General features: G+C 46.1%; 2 protein-coding genes across 3 annotated transcripts in view; one reads left to right on the top strand and one right to left on the bottom strand.

Annotated features, from left to right (window-relative positions):
• Nucleotides 1-1,186, top strand: part of serp1 (stress-associated endoplasmic reticulum protein 1) — a 2,542-nt gene extending 1,356 nt beyond the window's left edge. Inside the window, exon 3 of the mRNA XM_079677898.1 lies at nucleotides 816-1,186. Coding sequence (XP_079534024.1) covers nucleotides 816-856 — 41 coding nt within the window. The 3' untranslated portion in view covers nucleotides 857-1,186. The remainder of the gene's footprint in view (nucleotides 1-815) is intronic.
• Nucleotides 1,187-4,723: 3,537 nt separating this feature from the next.
• mmp23bb (matrix metallopeptidase 23bb) lies at nucleotides 4,724-15,011 on the bottom strand. Of its 2 annotated transcripts, none has more exons than XM_079673959.1 (8): nucleotides 14,875-15,011; nucleotides 12,155-12,264; nucleotides 10,741-10,871; nucleotides 9,863-10,042; nucleotides 7,069-7,233; nucleotides 6,832-6,942; nucleotides 5,465-5,588; nucleotides 4,724-5,331 (listed from the first exon to the last, which is right to left on the bottom strand). In XM_079673959.1, the coding sequence occupies exons 1-8, from the start codon at nucleotides 14,908-14,910 to the stop codon at nucleotides 5,139-5,141; spliced, it is 1,050 nt and encodes a 349-aa protein (XP_079530085.1). In that variant the 5' UTR covers nucleotides 14,911-15,011; the 3' UTR covers nucleotides 4,724-5,138. The 2 variants fall into 2 exon arrangements, with proteins under 2 accessions (XP_079530085.1, XP_079530086.1); XM_079673960.1 differs by having other exon boundaries at nucleotides 4,725-5,331; nucleotides 9,875-10,042.
• Nucleotides 15,012-16,878: the final 1,867 nt, after the last annotated feature.

Raw genomic sequence — 16,878 nt, 5'->3', positions numbered from 1 at the left:
TGTGAATATAAATGTAAAGAATATAATGTATGAAGTGTGTCGCAGCCTTTGTCGTCCCCCTGTTCTTTCTCACCGTGCTCCAGCTAATCAATAAGAGCTGAAGAACAAATGAACCAGATCATCTGATTAACCAATCGCACAGCAGCACGTCACCTGACAGGTGTGAGGGGGCGGGGCTTAGATAACGTCTGAGTGAGGAGGTCTCACTCAGATCCAGAGACCAGAGATCACCAACAGCTGGTCTCAGATCATCTGAGACCAGCTGATCTGATCCCAGCTGGACTGAGATCAGCTGATCTGATCCCAGCTGATCCGATCCCAGCTGATCTCAGACCAGCTGATCTCAGACCAGCTGATCTCTACCTGAGCCCCTCTCTTTTTGATCCATTTCTATAAAAACCTGTCTGAAAAGGAGCTGATCAGATTTTGGCCACTTTGTGATGTCATAATGATGTTTTGTCTTGTGTAACCATTAGCCAATCAGCAACCAAGGTAACCCCCCCCCCCCCCTTATCACCTGAATCTCCTCTAGAGCTCCATTGAGTTCTTTGTAACTAAATGTCTCTCAGAGGGGGCGTGGGGAGGGGCTCCTTATTTTCATCTAAAGTAACAGACAGAGAATCAGCACTTTGGAAACAGGGCTGAAACAGAGGGGATTATGGGTAATGCTGCAATGATCTGTTTGGTGTTTCAGCCAATCAGAGACAGGCTCTGGATATATCTGAGACCTGTGATATATTGATGAAGAGGAGGATGATAGGGGACCTTTAAGTTTCTTTACACTCTAACGTGTTGACGTGTCTTTTCCTCTGCAGCCATCTTCCAGATCATCCAGAGCATCAGGATGGGCATGTAGTGATGATGTCATCAGAGCGCCCCCCCCCCCCCGACCTTGACCAACCACCACGACATTCCTGAACTCTGACACACACACACACACACACACACACCGGACCAAACTAACCCCCCTCCCCTGAACACTACTCCCCCAGCCATACATGTGCCTTCCTGTTTACCTGTGCTTAAGCCCCGCCCCCTCTGATGACACCCTATCAGAACAGGAGGGGGGAGAGTGTGTATGGAGGTGCTTTGCATCAGAAGGTGTGTGTGAGAGTGTGTGTCTGCACCGTGTGCAGCGGCACCTCCACACACCTGTCCACTTAATAAAGTTTCATTTTGAACAAGAGTGTGTTTCACTGAGTGTCTGAACATCCCATAATAGCTCATTAGCATGTTTAGAACTGTTAATGTGAATTTAGATTGACGTCTGAATCTGAGTTCAAATTAATTCAACACAAAATGATATTCTGGATAAATGATTGGATGATTTATATTCTTACTTATTATTATTATAATTATAAATTAAGAAATGGATTTCACATTTCTTTTAGTCTGTCATTGTTTTTGAATTTTGAATGTATTGTTGTGCTCAGGGGGGCGCTGTTGCTCAGTGACAACATGTAGGCCCTTTCTCATTTAATCAAATCCCCCTCCTCGACTCCTCGGTCCTCCGGTAGTGACCCGGAAATGAATTTCAGCGCGCCATGTTGAAGGACATCTTGAGCTGTGTGTGTGTGTGTGGTACAGTGTGTAGGTGTGTGTGGTACAGTGTGTAGGTGTGTGTGGTACAGTGTGTAGGTGTGTGTGGTACAGTGTGTAGGTGTGTGTGGTACAGTGTGTAGGTGTGTGTGGTACAGTGTGTGTGTGTGTGTGTGGTACAGTGTGTAGGTGTGTGTGTGGTACAGTGTGTAGGTGTGTGTGTGGTACAGTGTGTAGGTGTGTGTGTGGTACAGTGTGTAGGTGTGTGTGGTACAGTGTGTGTGTGTGTGTGTGGTACAGTGTGTAGGTGTGTGTGTGGTACAGTGTGTAGGTGTGTGTGGTACAGTGTGTGTGTGTGTGTGTGTGTAGGTGTGTGTGTGGTACAGTGTGTAGGTGTGTGTGTGGTACAGTGTGTAGGTGTGTGTGTGGTACAGTGTGTAGATGTGTGTGGTACAGTGTGTGTGTGTGTGTGGTACAGTGTGTGTGTTTGTGTGTGTGGTACAGTGTGTAGGTGTGTGTGTGTGTGTGTGTGTGTGTGTGTGTGTGTGGTACAGTGTGTAGGTGTGTGTGTGTGTGTGTGTGTGTGTGTGTGTGTGTGTGGTACAGTGTGTAGGTGTGTGTGTGGTACAGTGTGTGTGTGTGTGTGTGTGTGGTACAGTGTGTGTGTGTGGTACAGTGTGTAGGTGTGTGTGTGGTACAGTGTGTGTGTGGATGTGTGTGGTACAGTGTGTGTGTGGATGTGTGTGGTACAGTGTGTAGATGTGTGTGTGTGTGTGTGTGGTACAGTGTGTAGGTGTGTGTGTGGTACAGTGTGTAGGTGTGTGTGTGGTACAGTGTGTGTGTGGATGTGTGTGGTACAGTGTGTGTGTGGATGTGTGTGGTACAGTGTGTAGATGTGTGTGTGTGGTACAGTGTGTAGGTGTGTGTGTGGTACAGTGTGTAGATGCAGCGGACAGACGGGTCTCAGTTGGTTTGGTGTCCTCTGCTTACTTTTAATACTTGTAAATAAACTTTTGGCCCGTAATTTATTTTCCTCATTGTAGCGACCAGAGAGGGGGGGGAGGTGTGTGTGTGTGTGTGTGTGTGTGTGTGTGTGTGTGTGTGTGTGTGTGTGTGTGTGTGTGTGTGTGTGTGTGTGTGTGTGTGTGTGTGTGTGTGTGTGTGTGTGTGTGTGTGTGTGTGTGTGTGTGTGTGTGTGTGTGTGTGTGTGTGTGTGTGTGTGTGTGTGTGTGTGTGTGTGTGTGTGTGTGTGTGTGTGTGTGTGTGTGTGTGCCTCCTGTCATCATTAATGGACGTCTCTTTAAAATGACCGCTCAGAGGAGAGGAGTTCTCATTTCTCTAACCGCCTGCTGCCTCGGCTCCTCCGCTCGCATCTCCTGTGGGCGGGACTAAGTCTCGGGGATAGGAGTCGAGGAGGGGAGTTAGAGAAATGAGAAAGGGCCGTAGAGTATAATGTAATCAACATGTGGGAAATAGTCATCTCTGAAAATGATTAAAAAAAAAACTAAATCTGTGAAGAAACAGGAAAAACTGTGTTTATTAAAGAGGAAGTACAGCAGTGCATTGTGGGTAAATCATTACATATTTGTATATGTGCTTTTTCTTTCTTCAACAGCATCTGTACCTGAGGACAAGTGTTTAATAAACTGACCAATCACAGCTCTGCATTCAGACCAGGGCTCTTTAGGAGCTCTGTGATTGGCTCGAGGTAAAGGGGGAGGGGCTGTAGAGTAGAATTTAAACAAAGCTTACGGATGAAAACATTCAGATACCTTTGGATATAAATCAATGAATGCTACGAACAACAACAAAATGAATGCATGTCAACAAACTGCTCATTGGGGGGGGGGGCTCGTTTTAACAGACTGTGACGTCATTTAGCAGGACAGGAAGTTCCCACAGATATTTAGGGACAGGCGTCTGGGAGAAGAGTTTACGAAGACGTCCAGAGGAGATGGTGAGTAGGACGATGTCTCAACGAGAGGTTAGAGAGGACACGACGTCTCAACGAGAGGTCAGCGAGGACACGACGTCTCAACGAGAGGTTAGAGAGGACACGACGTCTCAACGAGAGGTCAGCGAGGACACAACGTCTCAACGAGAGGTTAGAGAGGACACGACATCTCAACGAGAGGTCAGAGAGGACACGACGTCTCAACGAGAGGTTAGAGAGGACACGACGTCTCAACGAGAGGTTAGAGAGGACACGACGTCTCAACGAGAGGTCAGCGAGGACACAACGTCTCAACGAGAGGTTAGAGAGGACACGACATCTCAACGAGAGGTCAGAGAGGACACGACGTCTCAACGAGAGGTTAGAGAGGACACAACGTCTCAACGAGAGGTCAGAGAGGACACGACGTCTCAACGAGAGGTCAGCGAGGACACAACGTCTCAACGAGAGGTTAGAGAGGACACGACGTCTCAACGAGAGGTCAGAGAGGACACGACGTCTCAACGAGAGGTTAGAGAGGACACGACGTCTCAACGAGAGGTTAGAGAGGACACGACGTCTCAACGAGAGGTCAGAGAGGACACGTCTCAACGAGAGGTCAGAGAGGACACGACGTCTCAACGAGAGGTCAGCGAGGACACCACGTCTCAACGAGAAGTTAGAGAGGACACGACGTCTCAACGAGAGGTCAGAGAGGACACGACGTCTCAACGAGAGGTCAGAGAGGACACGTCTCAACGAGAGGTCAGAGAGGACACGACGTCTCAACGAGAGGTCAGCGAGGACACCACGTCTCAACGAGAGGTTAGAGAGGACACGACGTCTCAACGAGAGGTCAGAGAGGACACGACGTCTCAACGAGAGGTCAGAGAGGACACGAAGTCTCAACGAGAGGTTAGAGAGGACACGACGTCTCAACGAGAGGTTAGAGAGGACACGACGTCTCAACGAGAGGTCAGAGAGGACACGTCTCAACGAGAGGTCAGAGAGGACACGACGTCTCAACGAGAGGTCAGAGAGGACACGTCTCAACGAGAGGTCAGAGAGGACACGACGTCTCAACGAGAGGTTAGAGAGGACACGACGTCTCAACGAGAGGTTAGAGAGGACACGACGTCTCAACGAGAGGTCAGAGAGGACACGACATTTAAACGAGAGGTTAGAGAGGACACGACGTCTCAACGAGAGGTTAGAGAGGACACGACGTCTCAACGAGAGGTTAGAGAGGACACGACATCTCAACGAGAGGTTAGAGAGGACACGACATTTAAACGAGAGGTTAGAGAGGACACGACGTCTCAACGAGAGGTTAGAGAGGACACAACGTCTCAACGAGAGGTCAGAGAGGACACGACGTCTCAACAAGAGGTCAGAGAGGACACGTCGTCTCAACGAGAGGTTAGAGAGGACACGACGTCTCAACGAGATGTAGATGACGACAGCAGATACATGACGTCCTACCAGGACCTTTAGAGGACACAGGGCTTATAAGGACATCACACGTCTCTTTCTACAGGTGAATGAGGTCCTGTTCCCACAGAGCACACCTACAGAGGTCCAGACCCCCCTCTGGGACAGAATGTGATTTTCTGCTCTTCTGATGTCAAAGCTTCTCTTTGTTTTGTCCTCCGTCCCCCGGACATCCTCAGCTGTTGGACGGCTGCTCTGGTTTCAGCCGGATTAACCAGGAGTTGGCTGAGACGACTTCCCCGCGCCGGTGGATCCGGCAGGTGTACACGCCCTCGTTAAACTCGTTAGCCACGATGCGGAGGTCTCGGTCCTTCATCATGATGTAGCCGGGGACAGAGGACAGGATCTGCTCGTTGTCTTTGTACCAGCTGAGACAGGAAGGAAAGAGACGTTCAGGAACCGCCTGAATACTGAGTAAACACGACAACTCTGAGAAACAAAAAATTACTTCTCACTCTCTTTATCACCTCAGATTGTAGAGAAGTCTGTGAGACTACCTACCTGACTTTGGGTGGAGTTCGAAGGTTTTTGTTTCCACAGCGGAAACCCACCACCTTCCCTCGGGGAACCATTTTAATCTTCACGTTGGCGGGCGGCGCCGGCGTGGAAATATCCTCCACTGGCTCTACAGACAGGAAGTGAGGAGGGTCAGACAGGAAGTGAGGAGGGTTAGACCAAGCCCCCAGGAAGTGCTCCGGTCTCTGAGGAAAATATTCCTAGTGGCCAAACGGCAGTACTACAATTTCCGTATCAGTCCGTGACGTCACTGGGACAGAAATACTTTTTGTGATGCAGGAATGAGTCCTAAAACCTGGAAGTGAGTTAGCATTTCACCACTTCCTGTTCCCTCGTCCAATGGGATATCTCCAAAGGGTTAAGGAAGATATCTGAACAAAGGTCTGTAGTTGAGACACGTTGAAGAGACGGATCACGTTTTGTTCTAGGACATTAAATCATCAGCAGTGACCCCACTGGTGATCTCTGAAGAGTTGACGTGTCTGAAAAACGATGGTTGTTACCGAGTGGCTGAATAGGACCACAGAAGTCATGGAGGCCGTTGTACGTCATTACGCCGAACACGTAAACACTCCTCTAAGTTAGTTTCTGTTCTGCTTGAGAGCAAGTCCCTGCCTCCTGCAGACTGTTCAAACAAACGCTTCAATTTAGAATCTGTATGTTTGAATATGCTGGACATTAGATTTATGATTAGAACATTATAAAAGTAGACATGTGGAGATGATCCGGCTGAACAAAACGTGATCTATCAAACAGGTTCATTTTCCACGGACCTTATTTCTTACAATATTCCTAAATCCTGGAGAAAACCCTTTAGTGGAGGGAACCAGCAGCTTCCTTCCGGGTAAATACGTCATCCCTGCACCGCTCTATAGACTATCATTGGGAAAGAGACGTCTGTAAATCAGAGGATCATTTTTTAAAAACTAAATGAACTACCCAGTATGAACTCTGTGAAAGCCCTTATTAGAATCATTCGGTCCTTAAAGTTATAAAATGCACTAAAAGCCGAATCCAGATTTATTTTCTCTCTCATTCATTCTACTGAGCCGAGAGCAGGGGATCGGGGGCGGTGCTTAACAAAAGGAGGCGGGGCTTAATGATAGGAGGCGGGGCTTAAGGGGAAACTCAACTCTATGAGCGGGCACTTCTGCTCTGACAGCAAGGCATGGTGGGTAATCTGTGATGTTTTGCTCTCCAAAATCTCAGCCCATTTTGTTCTCATGAGCCAATGAGCAGCTCTCATAGGAATGAACAAGCCCCGCCTCCAACGCTGTATCCAGTTCTTATTTTACATCCATGGGTCGGAAAGAAAGTGAGGAAGGTCACTTCCTGTGTAAAAAGGATCTCACCGTAGCACAGGTGACAGCGCTGAGGACAGTTCTTCTTCATGAACGTCCTCCGCCGCTCGCAGAAACCCAGCCGAGCCCACGGCTCACACACCCTCTTCTTATCCAGACAGCCTGCAGGAAGAAGAGACAGAAGAGAAGATCAGGGTGTTATATATATATATATATATATATACACTTCAGATGTGTAACCCCACCCTGTGTCTCTGAGCTTTTATTGTGAAGGCAGCAGGAAGTCACCGTAGAGCCTCCGGATGCCCCACACGTCGTCCTGAGCCACGTTCCTCTGCCCGGTGGATGTGGCGTTCGGGTGCATCAGAGCCTGCGGGTCTCTAGAGTGCCACAGCCCCAGAGCGTGACCAATCTCATGAGCTGCTACCTGCACCAGGTCGTTCAGCCACACACCTGGGGAGAGAGGACAAACCTGAGGGACAGAGGACACACCTGAGCTCACACCTGAGAGATAGAATGCCATGATTTTAGTTTTGTCTGTTCTGTCATGGTTTTGTTCTACCTGTTTAAGGATTTTAGGTTTTTTCTTGTTTGTTCATCGTCAAAAGCTTTTTGTTAAATAAAGCTTGCTTTTTGTTACACTTTGAACCCCTTCTGCATTTTGGGTTCTGATTTTCCCCATTCCTGAGAGAACGACCGAACCAAGAATGGGCCCAGCAGATAGAAACTTTGCCAATACGTTGGCTTTCTGCTATGGAAAGTGGAGGGGAGCGTCCAGTGCTGAGCAGAGAGGGGCTGCTCTGGCTGAGGCGCACCAGGAGGCAACAGAAAAACCAGGGTTGTTGAAGTTCTTACCTGGCTGGACTAAGGACTTCCTTCAGACATGCGATTCCCAGTCTGCTAGCCGGAAGCATGCTAACTACCGACCTTCCACAACTCCAGGCCTATCTGCTTCATCTGCTTCTGCCCTTGATTCGTTCTTGGGATCCCGCCTGGCCTACGGAGGTCCGCGGAACCAGCCCGAGCCCCAGAAGCAGGAACATGCACAGACATTTGGAGGGGCTATTGCTCTAAACTGGAAAAAGGGCCTCCCCCCGATAAAAATACCTTTTGAAAGTTGTAACTTGTTTTTAATGTACAAGAAACCAAACGATTATTACATCAAATAAATTGAACAGTAATTCACATCTCATAGCAAAATAAGCTAAGGCGACTTGCATTTGGTGACTTGATTTTAAAAATGAAAACCCCGGACATGTTTTGTTTTGCGGTCCATATCTCATTAACATATCTAGTGTTAGTAACTATTAAAGACAAAATGGGGACAATTCTGTTCTAATGTAGTTTGACCATTGTAACCGCTGTGCAGACATTCTGATAAAATAGGGCTTCTAACTAATAAACCTTAAATAAACTCACTAATTAACGAAACCAGTTCAATGCGCATTATTCTTATTCTTATCATTCTTTATGAACGCAGTAACGGTAAGGTATCTAATTACTTATTTATTTAGTATTCCATAACTTAGTAACAGAGATGGTCAAACTAAAGTGGTAGAGACATGGCAGAAATCCTACAATGAAGCGGGACATTGAACTGTTCACCCGTGAGAGGGCGATCAAGAAAAGAGAGCGAGCGGCCCGTTGAGGGAGTTTACAGATGAAAAGACACAAAAAGACAAAAGCTCAACAACAACAAGTAGGCTATATTCAGGTGTTCTTTTGTAAATAACCGACAATATCAAGAGGAAGTAAAGTCCCCTTGTCCCTTATACCCTAACTGCCGGTATCAAGAGGAAGTAAAGTCCCCTGGTTTGTCCCTTATACCCTAACTGCCGGTATCAAGAGGAAGTAAAGTCCCCTGGTTTGTCACTTATACCCTAACTGCCGGTATCAAGAGGAAGTAAAGTCCCCTGGTTTGTCACTTATACCCTAACTGCCGGTATCAAGAGGAAGTAAAGTCCCCTGGTTTGTCCCTTATACCCTAACTGCCACGAGACAACTCAAAATCAAGTTTCCAAAATCTGACACAGAGGTGGTCTTAACGCACCGGCAGATGACAGCGCTGACAAAGTGTGTTTCCCGCAGCGAGACGCTACAATACTAATGGTGGGCTCATCATGTTGATTCGGCCACAACAGAAAAGAGAAAAACAAAACTCTCGCTCTCTCAAGAGGGGCGGGTCAGCCGAAAAGGCCAAACGGGGGTATAGAAGTCCCGCCAACTCCATTTCCTGTTCCGTTAGGGGTCCCGCCAACCCCAATTCCTGTTCCGTTGAGGGTCGACCCAACTCCATTTCCTGTTCCGTCGGGGGTCCCGCCAACTCCATTTCCTGTTCCGTCGGGGATCCTGCCAACTCCATTTCCTGTTCCGTTGGGGGTCCTGCCAACTCCATTTCCTGTTCCGTTGGGGGTCCCGCCAACTCCAATTCCTGTTCCGTTGAGGGTCCTGCCAACTCCATTTCCTCTTCCGTCGGGGGTCCCGCCAACTCCATTTCCTGTTCCATCGGGGTCCCGCCAACTCCATTTCCTGTTCCATCGGGGGTCCCGCCAACTCCATTTCCTGTTACGTTGAGGGTCGACCCATCTCCATGTCCTGTTCCGTCGGGGATCCTGCCAACTCCATTTCCTGTTCCGTTGGGGGTCCTGCCAATTTCCTGTTCCGTCGGGGGTCCCGCCAACTCCATGTCCTGTCCCGTCCAGGGCCCCGCCCCCTCACTTTGCTCGCCGCAGCCTTCGCCCCTCCTCTGCCTCTGCCTTGCCCCTGGCCGTCAGCCCAAACCCCTCCAGACCCCCTTCGCCCACCCTTTTGGCCTCTTTAGTCTTGTCTTCCCCTTTGCTCCATGTTAGGTCGTCGTCTTCCTTGCACCTCCATGTTCGTACCTGTCGGTTTTTTGTCTGGATGCTACCTCGTTCTTCCGGTTTATAGATTTTATTTTTTTTCTTGTTTGTTCATCGTCAACAGCTTTTTGTTGAATAAAGCTGTCTTTTTGTTACACTTTGAACCCCTTCTCCTCCTTCTGCATTTGGGTCCTGATTTTCCCCATTTCCCCAAAAACACACCTGAAGGGCAGGAGACACACCTGTATCAGTACCTTGCCTCCAGCTGAACCGGGACTTGCCCAGGATCCAGAACTCCTGGTTGTCGAAGTGGATCTCTCCGCGGGGGGGCAGGAAGGCGTGAGCCAGCTCTCCGTTCAGACCATCGAAACATGGATGAAAAAAAGAGGACCAGCAGTCAGAGTGGTTCAGGGAGAAGAAGCCTGCAGAGAGAGAGAGAGAGAGAGAGAGAGAGAGAGAGAGAGAGAGAGAGAGAGAGAGAGAGAGAGAGAGAGAGAGAGAGAGACCAGCAGTCAGAGTGGTTCAGGGAGAAGAAGCCTACAAACACACAGACACACAAACTCACACACACACACACACACACACACACACACACACACACACACACACACACACACACACACACACACACACACACACACACACACACACACACACACAAACACACACACACACACACACACACACACACAAACAAACATTACACAAAACAGATGACAGCTCCTGTCTTTCTGTTTGGTTTTCCATGTTATATTTTGAAACCCCCCCCCCCCCCCCTTCCTTTCCCCTACACATCTATTGTTTTGAACATGGATGTGTGTTACGGCTGCATGTGTCCCCTCTCGTTCCTCTACCCAGGTGAGGTTCAGACGAGATGCACCTGGAGGAGAGAGAGGTTAAAGCTCCAGTGCAGGAGAGGAGGCCTCTGCTGTGTCTCTGCCTCGCATCCTAGGAGCATAGTTGAACATTTGACATGTTGATTATAATCCATCCTATGGATTTGATGATGTTAAGATGTGTTGTATTTGGGTCAGTGGTGGAATTGTGTTAGCCCCCATTTTAAGGGTGGGGCGTAACATGTGTAAGTGGGCGGGGCTACATGACGACAAGCTCCTCCTACCGATGGTGATGTCAGAGGAGGCGTTGACCTCTCTGAAGGTCAGCGGGGACACGTCGCTCCACTTAGTGAAGGCAACACTCAGAGCCTTCCTGGTGTCTTCAGGGGACAGAGAGGATGGGAACTGGACTATACTGAGAGACAGGTGGGAGACAGACAGGTGAGAGACAGGTGAGAAAGAGACAGGTGAGAGAGAGACAGGTGAGAGACAGACAGGAGAGAGACAGGTGAGAGACAGACAGGTGAGAGATAGACAGGTGAGACAGACAGGTGAGAGAGAGACAGGTGAGACAGACAGGTGAGAGACAGGTGAGACAGACAGGTGAGAGAGAGACAGGTTAGAGAGAGACAGGTGAGAGAGAGACAGGTGAAAGAGACAGACAGGTGAAAGAGACAGACAGGTGAAAGAGACAGACAGGTGAGAGACAGACAGGTGAGAGATAGACAGGTGAGAGATAGACAGGTGAGAGACAGACAGGTGAGAGATAGACAGGTGAGAGACAGACAGGTGAGAGAGAGACAGGTGAGAGATAGACAGGTGAGAGACAGACAGGTGAGAGACAGACAGGTGAGAGACAGACAGGAGAGAGACAGGTGAGAGACAGACAGGTGAGAGAAAGACAGGTGAGACAGACAGGTGAGAGAGAGACAGGTGAGACAGACAGGTGAGAGACAGGTGAGAAAGAGACAGGTGAGAGAGAGACAGGTGAGAGACAGACAGGAGAGAGACAGGTGAGAGACAGACAGGTGAGAGATAGACAGGTGAGACAGACAGGTGAGAGAGAGACAGGTGAGACAGACAGGTGAGAGACAGGTGAGACAGACAGGTGAGAGAGAGACAGGTGAGAGAGAGACAGGTGAAAGAGACAGACAGGTGAAAGAGACAGACAGGTGAAAGAGACAGACAGGTGAGAGACAGACAGGTGAGAGATAGACAGGTGAGAGACAGACAGGTGAGAGATAGACAGGTGAGAGACAGACAGGTGAGAGAGAGACAGGTGAGAGATAGACAGGTGAGAGACAGACAGGTGAGAGACAGACAGGTGAGAGACAGACAGGAGAGAGACAGGTGAGAGACAGACAGGTGAGAGAAAGACAGGTGAGACAGACAGGTGAGAGAGAGACAGGTGAGACAGACAGGTGAGAGACAGGTGAGACAGACAGGTGAGAGACAGGTGAGAGAGAGACAGGTGAGAGAGAGACAGGTGAAAGAGACAGACAGGTGAGAGACAGACAGGTGAGAGATAGACAGACAGGTGAGAGATAGACAGGTGAGAGACAGGTGAGAGACAGACAGGTGAGAGAGAGACAGGTGAGAGATAGACAGGTGAGAGACAGACAGGTGAGAGACAGACAGTTGAGAGATAGACAGGTGAGAGACAGGTGAGAGAGAGAGACAGACAGGTGTGTTTGTTACCTGTATGTGAGGTTGTGGTGTGTCCACCTGTGTCCCAGAGGGTTGATAGCGTAGCGTCTGATTCTGGTTCCTCTGCTGCTGATGGGTTCACTACAACTCCCAGGGTGCACCTGGGCAGCACACATCCAATCACAGAGCTTCAAGCTCAACCAGCTAAATATACAAAAAACAAACTGAAAAAAATATTTAAACTAAGTATTTTAAAACTAGCTCCGCCTCTTCTCCATGGCCATGGTAGCTGAGGCTCATGGGTAGTGTAGTTTATGCTTCTGAGGGCTTTGAATGAGAGTGGAGCTGTTTAAGAACTTCTGCTGATCTGAATCTGGATTTCTAAGAAGAAGAAGAAGTGTTTGTGCTCGTGGCAGCGTCTGATGGAGGGCATATGTGAGTCTGTGGGCCACATGTGATCAGCCACTTCCTGTCTCCACTTCCTGCTCTTTAAACTCTCAGAACTACAACAACATGTTAAAGCAGAGACTGTTTCATCATTTAAAGTTAACCAGGTGGAGTTCAAACTGTGACTGTAATAAGGCTAATGAAGGAAAAGGGAAATACAGATCAATAAATACACCAATTCTGTATTTGCAAAATCCCTTCAATATATGAATGACTAAGAACAAAGAAGTAGGAACATTTCCTCATAGACTTCTCTACAATCTGAGGTTATATAGAGAGAGAATTAGGAACATTTCCTCAAAGACTTCTATACAATCTGAGGTAATAAAGAGAGAGAGAGAAGTAGGAACATTTCCTCATAGACTTCTATACAATCTGAGGTAATAAAGAGAGAGAGAGAAGTAGGAACATTTCCTCATAGACTTCTCTACAATCTGAGGTAATAAAGAGAGAGAGAGAAGTAGGAACATTTCCTCATAGACTTCTATACAATCTGAGGTAATAAAGAGAGAGAGAGAAGTAGGAACATTTCCTCATAGACTTCTATACAATCTGAGGTAATAAAGAGAGAGAGAGAAGTAGGAACATTTCCTCATAGACTTCTATACAATCTGAGGTAATAAAGAGAGAGAGAGAAGTAGGAACATTTCCTCATAGACTTCTATACAATCTGAGGTAATAAAGAGAGAGAGAGAAGTAGGAACATTTCCTCATAGACTTCTATACAATCTGAGGTAATAAAGAGAGAGAGAGAAGTAGGAACATTTCCTCATAGACTTCTCTACAATCTGAGGTAATAAAGAGAGAGAGAAGTAGGAACATTTCCTCATAGACTTCTATACAATCTGAGGTAATAAAGAGAGAGAGAGAGAAGTAGGAACATTTCCTCATAGACTTCTCTACAATCTGAGGTAATAAAGAGAGAGAGAGAAGTAGGAACATTTCCTCATAGACTTCTCTACAATCTGAGGTAATAAAGAGAGAGAGAGAAGTAGGAACATTTCCTCATAGACTTCTCTACAATCTGAGGTAATAAAAAGAGAGAGAGAAGTAGGAACATTTCCTCATAGACTTCTCTACAATCTGAGGTAATAAAGAGAGAGAGAGAGAAGTAGGAACATTTCCTCATAGACTTCTCTACAATCTGCAATATTTGCGGGGCGGGAGCGGGTCTTGAAAATCAGACCTGTGCAGGACTCTGCTACAGATACAGCATTGATCTGTTATTATAATCAGAGTCACTACAGATACAGCGTTGCATTGAAATTCATTATCTTTAGTCTATATATCATTTAGCATAATCGACATGTATTATTGCTTTTCCCCAGAATGTTTTTGGCCTTTTTGCTTCTTGGCACCAGTTAGCCTGAGCATGTTTTCTTAACAATAAACTGAAAGCAGATCAAGAGGTTAGTAGACATTTCTAAAATAATGGTTCTCAAAGTTCTAACCTTTAGCGCTGCTGAAAAGCGTCTAATACGGTCGGTCCATTGATGCCTGAGCTTTTATGCTTTATGGTTTAAAACTTGTTTTTATAACACATGACAGCAAATATAAAATCAAGGGGTTAGTTTTCAAAGGTTCTGAAGTCTAAAGAACCAGAACCAGAACCTTCATCCGTCCCACAGAGGGGACATTTACTTTGTTACAGCAGAAAGAGCCACAGACAGCTTCATGTTAACTAAGAAGCATACAAACAATATTAAGGATAACACATTTAGAAAGAAAGGTCCTCCAGCTCTGGACCCTGTCTGTGGCCCTGTCTGTGGCCCTGTCTGTGGCCCTGTATAGGACCCTGTCTGTGACCCTGTCTGTGACCCTGTCTGTGGCCCTGTATAGGACCCTGTCTGTGACCCTGTCTGTGGCCCTGTCTGTGGCCCTGTCTGTGGTCCTGTCTGTGGCCCTGTCTGTGGCCCTGTCTGTGGCCCTGTCTGTGGCCCTGTATAGGACCCTGTCTGTGGCCCTGTCTGTGGCCCTGTCTGTGGCCCTGTCTGTGGCCCTGTCTGTGGCCCTGTCTGTGACCCTGTCTGTGGCCCTGTCTGTGGTCCTGTCTGTGGCCCTGTCTGTGGCCCTGTATAGGACCCTGTCTGTGGCCCTGTCTGTGGCCCTGTCTGTGGCCCTGTCTGTGGCCCTGTCTGTGACCCTGTCTGTGGCCCTGTCTGTGGCCCTGTCTGTGGCCCTATCTGTGGCCCTGTCTGTGGCCCTGTCTGTGGCCCTGTCTGTGGCCCTGTCTGTGGCCCTGTCTGTGACCCTGTCTGTGGCCCTGTCTGTGACCCTGTCTGTGGCCCTGTCTGTGACCCTGTATATGATGATGTTAGACTAACCTGCAGCAGCAGCAGCAGCAGGACCAGCAGCTCCATCTGGACTCTGGTACTGTTCGATGTAAAGATCCGGTAACTCTCTCTCTCTCTCTCTCCGGATCCTCTCTCGCTGCCCGAGGCTCCGGATCAAAGTGAGTGCAGCTCCCAGAGAGAGAGAGGTCCGGGGGAGGGGTTAGTCAGGTGTGTGTGTGCGTGGTGTCCATTTACAGAGCAGAAGTTTAACCCCTTAGCTTCAGCTGAAACGACTTCTAGAAACTCTTTCTTCTGTATTCAGATCAAGTAAATATCTTTATATACTTTAGTTAAAGTCATTAAAGTAATGTTATTTTTTCTATAGAGTTCTATTGTTGTTGTAAATGTGAATGAAAGTCAATGTGAATGAAAGTGAATGTGAATGAAAGTCAATGTGAATGAAAGTCAATGTGAATGAAAGTGAATGTGAATGAAAGTCAATGTGAATGAAAGTTAATGTGAATGAAAGTCAATGTGAATGAAAGTCAATGTGAATGAAAGTCAATGTGAATGAAAGTTAATGTGAATGAAAGTCAATGTGAATGAAAGTTAATGTGAATGAAAGTCAATGTGAATGAAAGTCAATGTGAATGAAAGTTAATGTGAATGAAAGTCAATGTGAATGAAAGTCAATGTGAATGAAAGTCAATGTGAATGAAAGTGAATGTGAATGAAAGTGAATCTGAATGAAAGTTAATGTGAATGAAAGTCAATGTGAATGAAAGTCAATGTGAATGAAAGTTAATGTGAATTAAAGTTAATGTGAATGAAAGTCAATGTGAATGAAAATGAATGTGAATGAAAGTCAATGTGAATGAAAGTGAATGTGAATGAAAGTCAATGTGAATGAAAGTCAATTGAATGAAAGTGAATGTGAATTAAAGTCAATGTGAATGAAAGTCAATTGAATGAAAGTCAATGTGAATGAAAGTCAATGTGAATGAAAATGAATGTGAATGAAAGTCAATGTGAATGAAAATGAATGTGAATGAAAGTCAATGTGAATGAAAGTGAATGTGAATGAAAGTCAATTGAATGAAAGTCAATGTGAATGAAAATGAATGTGAATGAAAGTCAATGTGAATGAAAGTCAATGTGAATGAAAGTCAATGTGAATGAAAGTGAATGTGAATGAAAGTCAATGTGAATGAAAGTCAATGTGAATGAAAATGAATGTGAATGAAAGTCAATGTGAATGAAAGTGAATGTGAATGAAAGTCAATGTGAATGAAAGTCAATGTGAATGAAAGTGAATGTGAATGAAAGTCAATGTGAATGAAAGTCAATGTGAATGAAAGTCAATGTGAATGAAAGTCAATGTGAATGAAAGTTAATGTGAATGAAAGTCAATGTGAATGAAAGTCAATGTGAATGAAAGTCAATGTGAATGAAAGTGAATGTGAATGAAAGTTAATGTGAATGAAAGTCAATGTGAATGAAAGTTAATGTGAATGAAAGTCAATGTGAATGAAAGTTAATGTGAATGAAAGTCAATGTGAATGAAAGTCAATGTGAATGAAAGTCAATGTGAATGAAAGTGAATGTGAATGAAAGTGAATCTGAATGAAAGTTAATGTGAATGAAAGTCAATGTGAATGAAAGTCAATGTGAATGAAAGTCAATGTGAATTAAAGTTAATGTGAATGAAAGTCAATGTGAATGAAAGTCAATGTGAATTAAAGTTAATGTGAATGAAAGTCAATGTGAATGAAAGTGAATGTGAATGAAAGTCAATGTGAATGAAAGTCAATGTGAATGAAAGTCAATGTGAATGAAAGTCAATGTGAATGAAAGTCAATGTGAATGAAAGTCAATGTGAATGAAAGTCAATGTGAATGAAAGTGAATGTGAATGAAAGTCAATTGAATGAAAGTCAATGTGAATGAAAGTCAATGTGAATGAAAATGAATGTGAATGAAAGTCAATGTGAATGAAAGTGAATGTGAATGAAAGTCAATGTGAATGAAAGTCAATGTGAATGAAAGTGAATGTGAA

This window comes from Notothenia rossii, assembly GCF_949606895.1.
Source record: "Notothenia rossii genome assembly, chromosome: 4".
Taxonomy (NCBI): Eukaryota; Metazoa; Chordata; class Actinopteri; order Perciformes; family Nototheniidae; genus Notothenia; species Notothenia rossii.
The sequence above is the reverse complement of the archived record's forward strand: the minus strand, read 5'-3'. Positions and strand labels throughout refer to the sequence as shown.

Coding starts and splice junctions, on each gene's coding strand:
- mmp23bb (XM_079673959.1), bottom strand. CDS start 14,910: ATGGAGCTGCTGGTCCTGCTGCTGCTGCTGCTGCAG. Junction 6,943..7,068: donor GGGCATCCGGAGGCTCTACG/GTGACTTCCTGC, acceptor TTCTTCCTGCAG/GCTGTCTGGATAAGAAGAGG. Junction 5,332..5,464: donor CGAACTCCACCCAAAGTCAG/GTAGGTAGTCTC, acceptor TTCCTGTCTCAG/CTGGTACAAAGACAACGAGC.